The 13,433-nt window shown below is 40.6% G+C and overlaps 1 protein-coding gene across 8 annotated transcripts in view; it reads left to right on the top strand.

The window, feature by feature from the left end:
- The window catches only part of OPCML (opioid binding protein/cell adhesion molecule like), a 1,073,077-nt gene that overhangs the window by 954,946 nt on the left and 104,698 nt on the right, over positions 1–13,433 (top strand). For all 8 annotated transcript variants that reach the window (XR_004302024.1, XR_004302023.1, XM_032426133.1 and 5 more), the window contains one exon: positions 12,334–12,459. Coding sequence is in view for 6 of the 8 variants with exons in the window: in XM_032426133.1 (XP_032282024.1) it covers positions 12,334–12,459 (126 nt within the window). In the remaining 2 variants the exon portion in view is untranslated. The remainder of the gene's footprint in view (positions 1–12,333; positions 12,460–13,433) is intronic.

Genomic DNA, 13,433 nt, shown 5'->3' with positions numbered 1-13,433 from the left:
TCCCCCATCCCCCACCCCTCTCCCCTCTAGTAACCATCAGTTTGTTCTCTATAGTTAAGAGTCTGTTTCTTGATTTCTCTCTCTCTCTCCCTCCCTCCCTCTTCTCTCTTTTTTCCTTTGCTCATTTGTTTTGTTTCTTCAATTCTGTATGCATGAAATCATATGGTGCTTGTCTTAAAGTGTACTTATCTTTATGATCTCATTTATTCATAACTAGAAACTTTTTAGGAAACTTTTATCATCCTCATGTGATGAATGACTGAAATGGTAGGTCATGGAGAGTAAGGGAATTGCCATTTTCATAAAACTATGGGATGGAAGAGAGAGACCTGAATTCTCTCTGCCCTCTTCCTTCCAAAGCTCATCCAGCTCTGGACGAGATTATGGGCAAGTGCCCATTTCTTCATGATTTCCCAAGTGCCATCCTTCTTCCATGATGAAGAGTTTCTGTGTCTAATTCCAGGGAATTCCTTTCTTCAATTCTATCTCACACTTGCTAGGTGCACGATGACTGCGTCTTGAGTGTAGGAGTGAGGTGCAGTGACCTAGCTTTGCAGCACAGAGCAGGGGGAGGAGAGAAGAGAAGAAGGAACATCCAGTTGGCAGGTGGGGCAATTACTGGGGAAAATGTGAGACTGATTCCTGATGGACTACCCAAGAGTGATACTGTGTCCGAAGGGGCAGCCAGCTCAGTTGAGATGCCACCCATGCTCTGAGGCTGCTATCTGGTTGAACACAGCACAGCAGAATCATGCAGCCCAGCCTTGTCATCAGAAAGCTCTGTGGTGGGGTGTGGGTGGCACAGAGCAGGATAGGAGCCAGCTGGTGCCAGTCTTTAATATGGAGCAAGTCAGGAAGGCTTGGAGAGGGGGGGGTGAACATGCCCCAAGGCAGATATGGCCTTCCCAAGTGGTGTTCCAGATCTGGATGGAGCCTGGGTATTAGGTAGGGTTACGGGACACACTCTGAAGAAGGGCATGGAGGAAGCCCATTTCCCCTCACCCCTCCCTGCTCAAAATAAGACATTTCAGATTTGGGACAGGGAAAAAGTTGGACATACAAAGGTAATATCAGAGAGTACCTGCTGACAGGAGAAATCAGGAGGGACAGGGGTTGATCGCAGGGTTGGGGGTGGGGTCATGAAATTCTGAGTGTGGACACATTTGGCCTAATTCTCAGCCCAGCCATCCCCCTAGCCCCACCTGCCCCATCCAAGAAGCAAGCACTTAAATATAGCAGGACTGAGGCTGTAGACTAGGGGCCTCCAGGACTCTGTGCTGAAACCCTGGGGCAAATCCCAGGTGATCTTATCCCCTTTCAAACTTCTTTCTGTGGCCATATTCTATGATGCAGGAGAAATAAATAAGGGGTCCAGGAACTTGAGGCAGGAAATGAGAAGAGGCTGTGGTCAAGAAGATGCTGGAACATTACCTGCATTACCTCATTTGGTTTTACCACCTACTCAGTGAGGCAAGGGTTGTTGGTAAAATCTTTCAGATAATCCAAGTGAGCACCACTTCTCCAAACCCTACAAGAATTCTCCAGGGGTGCTTGGGTGGCTCAGTTAGCTAAGCATCTGTCTTCAGCTCAGGTCATGATCTCAGGGTCCTGGGATCGAACCCCACGTCAGGCTCTCTGCTCAGTAGGGAGTCTGCTCCTCCCTCTCCCTCAACCTCTGTGCTCTCCCCCCATCTCAAATAAATAAAAAAATCTTAAAAAAAAAAAAGAGTTCTCCATTACCTGCCACACTGTTTCCACCCCTAAAAAAGTCCCAGGCACTAGGGTGTACAGATCAAGGCTCTTGGAGTCAGGCATACTTGGGTGACATCCTGTGTGCTTTTGCACGTGGGCTGAGACCTTGCATTCTAGAGTCATTCAGAACAGGACATCTCAGCTTTTCCTTTTTCTGGCTGTGTGACATTAAGTAACTTATTTATCTCTCATTCTGCCTCTGTTTCCTTGTCCTTAAAATGTGAAATAGTAATCTGGCCTCATAGGGTTTTCACAAGGATAAAATAAGTGGTGTGCAACAAATTCTTTGTATAGTACCTCTGGACACTTAGAAGTTCTCAAAAAATGAGAGTTGCTGATAAAAAAAATAATAATTCTAGAAGTAGAATTAAAGAGCCCATGATATTGACATTTACCCTGTGCCAGGCACCATGAGAAAATCCTTTTCTACTCATTTGCCCTTTATTCCTCACTGGGACCCGTGAGTTACCTATGATCATTACCCTGCTTTGCCGTTTGGAAATCGGAGGTTAGGAACGTTTAGACATTTGTTCAAGGTCAGCTATGAATGAACAAGACGGGGAGCCAAGGTTGCATTGATAAAAGAAATTATGACAAAGTTAAAGAGGGAGAGTAGAGAAGGGGAGAGGTCTGAAACCAGTGCTTCTGGGTCCCCAATTCCAAGGGGTCCTGGTATGAGAGACACCTGGGTTAAAAGAGGTTATGGGACTTCTCTCCACCTCCCAACAAATACTTGACAGAACTGGGGCTAGACCCAAAGGGTTTCGTTAGCTGCAAAATGAGGAGGTTGTGCTAGATGATCCCTAAGGTCTCTTTTTGACTTGAAAATTGTATGATGTAAATTAAACCCTATGATTCTAAGGGTGTGTGTGTTTGGCGAGAAATCTCAGGGAGAGGGAGCAAGTCAGGAGAGCAAGGAACAAAAGGAGGCTCCCAGAGGGAGGGCATCTCCATGCCCTAGAAAGAACAGGACCAGATGAGAAAGACTCTTTGACTGCATGTAATTTCTCTGATCACGGTCAGTTGCTTGAATTGTGCAAATTAAAAATAGGAGCTGTGTGCCTAAGTCTATAAATAATTTCCGTAAGCGACACTGTGGAGACAATCCTTACAAACGAGCTCAGCGAAGCTTGTGTGGTTTGTGATGCCGCCGGGTCCCTGGTGTGTGTTTATGTTTCTGTAATTCATAATCATTTCTTCTCATTCCCCACCATTCCTCTCATCACAATAGAACGAAGAAGAGAAAAGCAATCAGAGTACAGCGGGTCTAATCTTATCCAGCATAATATAAAACTGTATCACACCAGGACATGTGGGGAGGCCAAGTTCACACTCAGAGTCTATAAAACCGAACAACATGGATCTGGCCGTGCCTCCCAAGCATTAGCATGTGACCTCATGCAAGTAGGACTCTCTGGCTGCCCGCACTGGATCCCGAGAGGTTGTGTTATCTGGAAAATCTCTTGCACTCCCAGTTAAATTCAGCACACATTGATTGAGCACCTATTAGATACGAGGCACCGAGCAGCCCTAGGGAGACTGAGATGAACAAATAGCAGTCCTGGATCACACAGATCCCCCAGCCCACTGAGCAAGACAGACAGCAAACAATAGGACACTCTGAGAAGTGCTTTGAACTGAACATGTAGGTTGTCAACCCTGAGCTTTGTTCATCTTACCTCTTAAGGGGCTCTCCCATTTGTCCCTCTCTGCCCCTCCCTCCTGCTGGCACACTTGTCCAAGCTGCCACCACCTCACTACTGAACAACATTCTAGCTAGTTCTCTTGTCCCTACTTTGCTCTGCTCCGTCCATTCTCCACACTGCAGCCAGGAGCAACTTATTTGCAATGCAGATCTGTCCAGCCTCCAGCACTCATCATCATCATCATCATCATCATCATCTTTAGACATTTTAATGCCCTTTGCCATTTCTCTTATAAAAAAGGCCCAAACCTTAGTGTTTCATCCCGTAGGCTATAGGGTCTGACCTTACCTGTCCACTCTCTATTTGTGTGATTTTACTCTTTTGACTTCAGCCACAGGTACCCAAGTGAACCATACTCTGTGTCTCTGCAAAGCCTGTAAATATGTTGGCCCCTCTGCCCAGCTCTGCCCAGAACAAACACTTCACACAAACTCCCTGACCAGGACAGACCCCCTTTTATGGGCTGTCATAGCACCTTGTACCACCATGTCATACATAGCACACCCACACATTGATCCCTGTGATTATTTATCAGTGTCAGTGTTCTCCTCTAAACACTAGTCTTCATAATTCACATGAGAGAAAGACCTTTCTGTCTGCTCTTCTCCCCGAAGATAATGCCCAGGATACAGTAGGCACTAAATAAATGCTTTAGAATGAATGTATTACATTATTATGCACAGGTAGCCCCGGAGGGCACAGCCTTATATCTGTCTCTGGAATGGGGAGACCTAATGGAGAGGGGATTGTATCTCAGTATCAGTTTTCAAGTATGAGTAGGGCTTGGGCAGGCAGATGAGTGGGGAGAGGCACAGGGGCAGAAGGTAGAGCATATGCACAAACGTGGAACTATGTATGAACAGAGGTGTTTCGAACATTGCCAAACAGGCTGACGTGGGTAAGGTAGCATTCTTGTTTTGAAAAGAAAGGAAAGGGGAAACAGTGGGCAGGTAATGAGAGACAGAGAGATTAGTGGATGCGGGTTGAGCATCACGCAATGAAATAGCAATACATGAAAAAGGTATTTTCTGAGAACCTACACATAGGGGGTTGGCTTCTCTCCTCATAGCACAGCTCTGGTTCTCCTTCTTCAAAGCTGATAGGCTGTGCTTTGTTTTTAATAACATCTATACGGCGTTATAATTCCTTTATCAGGATGATCTTCAGTAAATGCACAAGGTTGTGCAATGATCACCACTCTCCAATTCTAGAACATCTTCATCACTCCAAAAAGAAACCCTGTGCCCATTAGCAGTCACTCCCTATCTGCCCCTCTCCCCAGCCCCTGGCAACTTTCACATGTACTTTCTCTGTCTCAATGGATTTGCCTATTCTGGACATTTCATGTAGATGGAAATCATACAACATGTGACCTTTTGTGTCTGACTTCTTCCTCTTAGCATGTTTTCAATGTTCACCCGTGTTGTAGCATGCATCAGTACTTCATTCCTTTTAATGGATGAATAATGTTCCATTGTATGGATATACTACATTTTCAGTTATTGATGAACATTTGCATTTTTCCCATTTTTTGTCTATTATGAATAATGCTGTTATGTATATTTGTGCCCAAGTTGTTGTGTGGGCATTTATTTTCATTCCTCTTAGGTACATACCTAGGAGTGGAGGACATGGTAACACTATCCTTAACCCACTGAGGAACTGCCTGACTGTTTTGAAGACAACTGCACTGCTTTACAATTCCACCAGCCATGTATGAGGGTCCCAATTTCTCCATGTCCTCACCAACTTTCATTAGTATCTGTCTTTTTTTTTGTCCTAGTGGAAGCGAAGTAGGATCTCATTGGGGTTTTGATTTACATTTCTGTAATGAGCTATGGTACTAAACACCTTTTCGTGAACATACTGGCCATTTGTATATCTTCTTTGGAGAAACATCTATTCAAATCTTTTGTCTATTTTTTAATTAGGTTATATCTTTTTATTGTCAAGTTGTAAAAGTTTTTATATAGTTTGGATACTACTCCTTTATCAGCTATATTATTTGCAAAAATGTTATCTCCTTCTGTGAGTTTTCTTTTTCACTTTTTCTATAGCACTCTTTGAAGCACAAAATTAAAAAGAGTTTTTTTCTATTTTGATAATGTCCAATTTATCTATTTTTTTCTTTTGTTGCTTGCGCTTTTGCTGTCATATCTAAGAAACCATTGTCTGATCCAAGGTAACAAAGATTCACACCTGTGTTTTCTTCTTTTAGCTCTGACTTTGAGGTATTTGATCCATTTTGAGTTAATTTTTTGTGTATAATGTGAAGTAGGAGTCCAACTTCATTTTTTGCCTGTGGCTATCCAGTTGTCCTAGCACCATTTGTTGAAAAGACTATTCTTTCCCCATTGAATTATCTTGGCACCTTGTTGAAAAATCAATTGACCATAAAGATATGGATATATTTCTGGACTTTCAATTCTATTCCATTGATGTATATGTCTACCTTTAATGCTGATTTTTAATAGAGAGTGCTTCCTAGGAATATGTTCAGGATTAAAGGAAATAATGTATACAGAGCAATTAGTAGCAGGCTCAAAGAACTAAACACTAGTGATTTTGTTACTGCCACTGGTGCTCTTACCACTTTGTTCCCAGTAGCAGTCTCCCTGGACTTGTAATGTTGCTAGAAGATCACCAATTCACAGAATTTTAAACCAGAAAAGTCTGAGAACTCATTATCTAGTTTCTTCACTTAAAACCAACCAAAAGAAACAAATGAACACACACACACACACACACACACACACACGCACACACTCACCTAAACCAGAGGGGTTAAGTGATTTACAAAAGATTATACAGCTGTGGAAGAATCAAGATCAGAATCCACTTATCCCACACTTCATGTCTTGCTTTTGGCACCATGTCATACTATTTCCGTATACAGAATATGGCATGACCTAGCCTAGAATGCATGCTATAATTCCCAAATTAGTCTTACCTCTAGTTTATGAAATAAGCTCCCTTGTTAAAATGCAAAAAAAAAAAAAAAAAAAAAAAAATTAACCCTACAAGAATGAAATAACGATTCTTTAAAAGTCTTTATTGTATTATTTTTATAAATTAGCTTTGAGTTTAATGGAAATCATTTCACATTTAGGTTAGCTTTCACATGGTCTCTTAATATTTTGTTATTCTCTGAGGATAACAAGGAGAGGAGAGGAGGAGGGCAGAGGAAAAAACAATAATAGCTATTTAAGTCTCTTTAAAACATTCTCTCTGGGACACCTGGGTAGCTCAGTTGGTTAAGCGTCTGCCTCTTGGTTTCGGCTCATGTCATGATATCAGAGTCATGGAATTGAGCCCCACGTCAGGCTCTGCTGAATGTCAAATCTGCTTGAGATTCTCTCTCTCTCCCTCTGCTCCTCCTCCCTCTCTCAAATAAACAGATAAATAAAATTTTTAAAAAATTCTCTCTAATCTAATCTAATCTAATCTCCACATTCTTGCCCATTTTATGGTAGGGGAAGCTGAAGCTTAATGGCCTTAAGTATTTTTTTTTCAATCACACAGAAATTAGTTGGAAGAAAAATGGTATTCAAACTTCAGCCTTTATGATTACAAATTACAAGATTTTTTTTTTTCAAGCAGTGACATCCAGTCTTAAACAAAACACTTAAAACCTAATTAGCAAATACTGTGGCGGGACAGGGACAGGGTAGGTTTGAAATGGGTGAAATTAGTGCCCTTGAAATAATGGAGTATGGTGCTCAAGCCTATACCCTGTCCCTTCTACAAACAGAAACAGACACTCCCTAAAAGAAAAGAGATAAGGAGGAGTCAGGCAATCTCTTTAAACAAACCTGTTGATTTGCCCCGTGCATTTGCTTAGGCTCAATTATTCAGCTAAAGAGGAAGAAGTTCAAATTTATTGAATATTTACTTTTTATCCTGGAAGCATATATAAGGCAGGCTTCCCAGTTATCAAAGGAGAACATCGTCTATATATAAGTCCAGACTTAACTTTGAAGGAACTGAGATTTAGAAAATGAGCAATTAGGAACAGACTAAGCTAAATAGCATGATTCTAAATAGCATGAATAATATCAAAAATGGATATATAAAAATGAATAATAGCAACTAACATTTATTAAGTATTCATTTCCAGGCACTGTGCTAGTATACTATACCCATTTCCACTTAATTCTAATAAGTAGCTAGAAAAAGAATTGTTCTCTTCATGTTACAGATGAAGAACTAGGGGCTCAGAGGAGTTAAGCCAAGATTGTCTAAGGTTACACAGGTATGTTGGACCCCAGAACCTAGGCTATGGTACATGGCCTTCTCATATGCTATTCCAACTATATCATATCAACTTTGTGGAGGATGGTGTTAATATGTACAGAATCACGTTTCAATCCCTAATTTACTCAGGTTTGTTTCCTCACAAATGCATAATAACATGTATAAGAAACTGTAATTGACCCTTGAACATGGGGGATAGGGGTTTCAACCCCCCATGCAGTTGAAAATCCACATATAACTTGCGACTCTCCAAAACCGTAACTACTAAGAGCCTACTGTTGATCAGAAATCTTGTTAATAACATAACAACTGGTAACACATATTTTATATGTTATATATACAGTATATATTTTATACTGTATTGTTATAATAAATTAAGCTAGAGAAAAAAATGTTACTAAGAGAATCAAAGGGGAGCGAAAATACATGTATAGTACTGTACTGTAAAAAATGCATATTAATGAACCCATTTAGTTCAAACCTGAGTTGTTCATGGCTCAACTGTCTATATAGTAACCATTTATTTACTCCACAAAATTTTATTAAGCACCCATCATGTCCTAAGCATAGTTGTAAGTACTGGGGATATAGTGGTTTATAAAGCCTATAGTTTAGGACCAGAAAGACTTTAAACAAATAATCATACAAATGTATACAAAAACACAAAGCTATATAAGAATCATTAAGGAATATTTAAGGTTGAGAAGAGATTGGAACAGAAGGACCTGAATTAGATGGGTTGGGGGCAGGATTAGGGTCCTAACAAAGACTTCTCTGAGGAGCTAACGTCAAAACTGAGCCCCGATGGGAAAAAAAATACATACTATGAAGGTGGGGGGTATTTCAGGGAGAGGAAAGGGTGAATGTCAGATCTCTAGGATGGAAAACACTTGACAGATTATAAGATACCCAATTTAAAAACCTATGCATTCATATATTACATTAAGTGGGGAAAACGATGTTACTACATGTCAGGTTTTGGTTTTATATAATAGGAATAGGAGGATAAATATAGCAGATCCCTTCCATGGAATAGCTTAGTTGCAAAGATAAATTGTATGATAAAGACATAAACAAGAATGCCTTGGGAACAGAAGAGAGAGCAACTAAGGCATCATAAAGGAGTTCCTGGTTGAGCTGAGTTGAGTTGAGTGAAGGATGAGGATTTCCTGCAGCACAGAAGTGGGAAAGCACTTTCCCAGCAGAAGGAATAGTATGTGTCAAAGGCACAAAGATGAGAGAACGACGTCGCCTCAGAGAAGTGTGTGGGGGCCACCTGTTAGAGAAGGGGCTAGTCATTAGGTTATGGCCGGACTACAAATGGTTTTGTAAATCCTGCTGAGAAGTTTGGACTTTCCAGTCTTAGCCAGGGGCAGATATTGGGGGTGTTAGTCAGAAGAAAAATATTTAAGAGGTGATTGTGGTAGGTGTATAGGGTTTGGAATTATAAAATGGTGGCAGGTTGAGAAATGAAGAGACTTTTGTCATATTCCAAGCTAGAGACAATAAGCTTCTCAACTAACCCAATGGCAGTGTGATTGGAGAGGATGGGGCAGGTTCGAGAATATTTTGTGTTTAAGAGCTGCTGGCCATGCTAAGGGTAAAGAGAGAACGTATAAATACCTCATGGTAACCCAGAACCCTAAGATACTTCGGAAATCTGCCTCTTCCTCTGATTGCTATCTGATAAAATATTATCTCTCTCTTTATATATACATGTATGTCTATGTATATATGTCTGTGTGTGTGTGTGTATATATATATGCATATATATACATAGAGTGGCAGACAATATTTTATTTATGTCTCTATATACATTTATATGTCTATATCTATTGAACGATTTTTTAATCTATTTATCTTAAAGGACCGCAATTTGAAGTGCTCGTAGTTGTGCACTGAACAATCTGCACACCATATGAAGGGTTGTATCCCACCACCATCAATGAAAAGAGAACCGATGCATGAACTATTGGCAGGGCTGGGGGCCCCTCGTGTCTGCAGATGTGACTAAAACACACTGTGCTATTTGTCATCTTTTAGACTTGTGTGAGTCCTATCATTTTCTGGCAGTAATTTTGATACTTTGGATAAGTATTTGGATTGTACATTTTTGTGTTTACCTATATAACCATATGGATAGAGAGATATATAGATACATAGATTGACACATAGATTCATAGATACTTAGATTCATTTGCCACAGATTAAGTTATCTGCAAATGGAACCAAGGTCTCCTGTCAACATATGTAGAAGCATTTATTTATTTTCAAGTGCTCCTTTCTTCAAAAAATTGTCATGCTAACAAAGGGAGGGCCATAAGAGTATTGCCAAATTCAATTCAGATTTAAAATTAAATTAGAAGCCTTGAGAGCCGCCCTCGGTGAGTGCCGCTTGCCAGTAGCATGCCCTGGAGAAAGACTACGAAGATGGGCTCCTCCCTCAGGGGTGTGCATTGTGTTGGGGAAGCAACTGGAATGAGGTGGCTTCCTTCATTGTGGTTAAGTGCTGTGAGCGAAGAAACACTGGGAGATCATTCAAAGCAGAGGAAACAGAATATGCAAACATAAATACTGTGTTCCGGGCATTGATAAGATGTTAAAACAAAGAAGCAGCTTAACCTGATGGAAAGAATTCTGCCATTTACTGGCCATGTCCTTTTGGGGAATTTACTTAACCCTCCCCTTGCCTCAAATTTTTTTTTTCATTTTTCATAGTGAGAATATTTGTTTTATTTATTTCATAATTTGTGAAGAAACCATAAGATAATATATGTGCAAGCAATTTGAAAACAAGCATTATGTATTAATATACATTAGTGCATCGTACATATTAATAATAAGGGTATCATAATTGAGAAAAGAAAGAACTTTTCTTTCTCTCAGTTCACTCGCTGTGCTTCCTTTCTTCCTGGTATCCACACCCTTGATGCTATACTTACCTTTCCTCCTTTGAGAAAGTAGCAGGGTCCTTCTGGAAGAGCCAGGGGGGCAGTCAGCACTGCATGGGGCTTGGTGGGAATGTGTGGAGTAACTTTGCAATTCCCCTCCAGGAACCTGCCTCCTAATGGGTGGCATTGACTGAGCACCTGGAGAATGAAGAGGTCATGCTAAATATCCACGGAATTTTACAAATATCTGTTAAGCCAGGACCCCTTGAACTATCAAATGCAGCATAGCATGTACAGAACTGATGATTCTGAACTGGGGGTTGTGTTGGGAGATCTGTCCCTGGGCATCATATGTACTAAATTATCCCCTACTAACCTGACTGTACAGCCCCCTCCCCCGAGCTGTGTCTACCCTAACACCAGCACCAGGGAGACTCCTGGGTCTAGAGAAAGAACTTCAGAGGGCCAACATATCCAGCTAAAGCAGACATTATTCTGAGAATATTGTGGAAGATGCACTGAAGTCGTTGCTTTATAAAAGTGAAAAAAGTATTGACATTTCTAAGCCCAGAACTATTTTTTAACAAGCTAGAAAATACTGAAAAACAAGTAGTACAGTTTTCTCATGAGAATGCAGTGTAGTTAGAATGCACACTATTTTTTCCCAGTGTGTATTTGGGTAAAATATGTGCAATGAAATTTCAGGCCAAATCCTAATGCAGAAATAATCCAAAATATGGCAGATTTATAAGCTAGGCAATTTTTATTTATTTGCTAATATGGATTCCCTTAAGAAGTCAAATGTTCTACATGTTACTTATGGCTTCTCCTTGAAAAGACTTACCTCTAAGGTCTCAGCAGCATAAAACTCCCGGCTGCAGAGTTGTCTGAATCAAACATTAGCCATAATTCTCCTTTGCCACTGACTCTGGGTGGTTCGGAACCTACCAGTACTCTACCTGTTTGGTAATTAATAATTCATAATTAAACTGGCAGTTTGAATAAATCAGCATAGCCGTAGGCTCGGAGTCTCCTGTCTTGCCATCCTTCAGAGAATCTGAAACATAACAGAGAAGAAAGGTTTAGGTATCTGAAATCCTCCATTAAAAGCTTTGACCTCCTGCCCCCAATCCCACCCCATAGTTTTTTGGGTTTGTTCCATCCATTCTTTGGATCTTTCTTTCAAAGAGGAATTAAGCAGGATCCTTGTCAGCCTTGTGCTAGACACTGAGGAAATAGAGATGCATGTGACTCCACCCTTATCCTCGAGCAACTAACTCTAGGTAAAGACAGGCATGAAAAAATCCGCCGTGATACCACATGCTCAGTGGTATCTGCGTGGAAAGTTCGGAAAAATACAGTAGGAGAGAGAGGTGATTCTCTTCTCAGGATTTGGGGAGAAGTGAGGGAAAACTGCAGAGGGCAGGTGATCTTTGATGTCCCTTGAGTGATGAGTCATATCTTTTCAGGTAGGAAATGAAGAAGAGAAGAGGAAAAGAAAGCAATGGAAGTGCTTATGCTTTTGCCATGTTCCACGGAGAGCCGGGGTTGAGCCCTAGCAGTGCACAGTGTTAATGGCCACCTCGTTGGCAAATCAAGCAATCTGAACATTATTATTGAGAATAATACTTATCATAAAAGCATGCTATGCAAATATTTATAGACTAATACCTCCGTTTGAGTGCAAAGAATCATTCTCATTATTTCTTTTCTCCTTTGTTTCTTTACAGTTCCTCCCCAGATCATGAATATCTCCTCAGACATCACTGTGAATGAGGGAAGCAGTGTGACCCTGCTGTGTCTTGCTATTGGCAGACCAGAGCCAACTGTGACATGGAGACACCTGTCAGTCAAGGGTAAGGCCTTTACCTCTGGGAATTTTTCAGAGTTATTCTATTATTCTATTGAAGAATTTGTTCTAAAGCACAACAAAACTTTGGGAATCAGAAAGCAATGCTGTATTTGTAACATAATAATGTAAAAGCAAATAGGCCACATGCATCAGTCACTGAGCATTCCATTCCAAAAAAAAAAAAAGGATTTATAAAGAGAAAATGTACTGAATTATTTTCTCAGTCCTTTTTATGGCCATAGAAAACTTCTGTTTTCCCAACCAGGAAGAACAGAGGTGCCATTACTTCAAAGATACTAATTTCTCAAGGTGGAGATGCATGGGTCAGTTGGTCATTTGCCCTTTCTTTAAGAAGAGTGCTAGAAGGCTAGAATGCCCATTGTAAATGTTGGTGTTACTGTGCATCCTTGAGAAAAAAGAACTCCTCACTCAGTACTTTCAGACCATTTCCCCAGAGCCACACCTATTTGACCTATACATCAATAGTCCACCTGAGTGGAAGAAGGATGATGGAAAAGGTGAAGTACACCTAGCATGCGTGTACTGGGCACTCAGTGGTTGGCATTAAACGTCAGTGATAATCGTCTCCACCTTTGTAGGAAGGGAACCAAAAGAACAGTGGGCCCTATCCCTTTGGAACTAAAATTTACTCCAAGTTGAACTTGAAGAGATGCGCACAGAGTCACTTGGTATATTTATACATTCCTAGAAACTATGATTAATTCTGGAAATTATACAAGAAACAAATGCTCCCTCAAGCATCAGAAAATACACACATGAATTTCAGTGAAATAGGAGAATGTGTGGAGTATGCCTGTGCGTGATGTAAAAATAACCTAGATCTAGAGGAGAACATAGGAACACATCTTGGTAACCTTGAGATGGAGAAAGTTTGGCTAGGACATCAAAGGCCCTTACCATAAAAGAAGAAAACATGAATACATTTGGCTTTGTATTATTTTCTCACAGATGCTGTAA

Source organism: Phoca vitulina, unplaced genomic scaffold (assembly GCF_004348235.1).
Source record: "Phoca vitulina isolate PV1807 unplaced genomic scaffold, GSC_HSeal_1.0 scaffold34, whole genome shotgun sequence".
In the NCBI taxonomy this organism is placed as follows: Eukaryota; Metazoa; Chordata; class Mammalia; order Carnivora; family Phocidae; genus Phoca; species Phoca vitulina.
The sequence above is the reverse complement of the archived record's forward strand: the minus strand, read 5'-3'. Positions and strand labels throughout refer to the sequence as shown.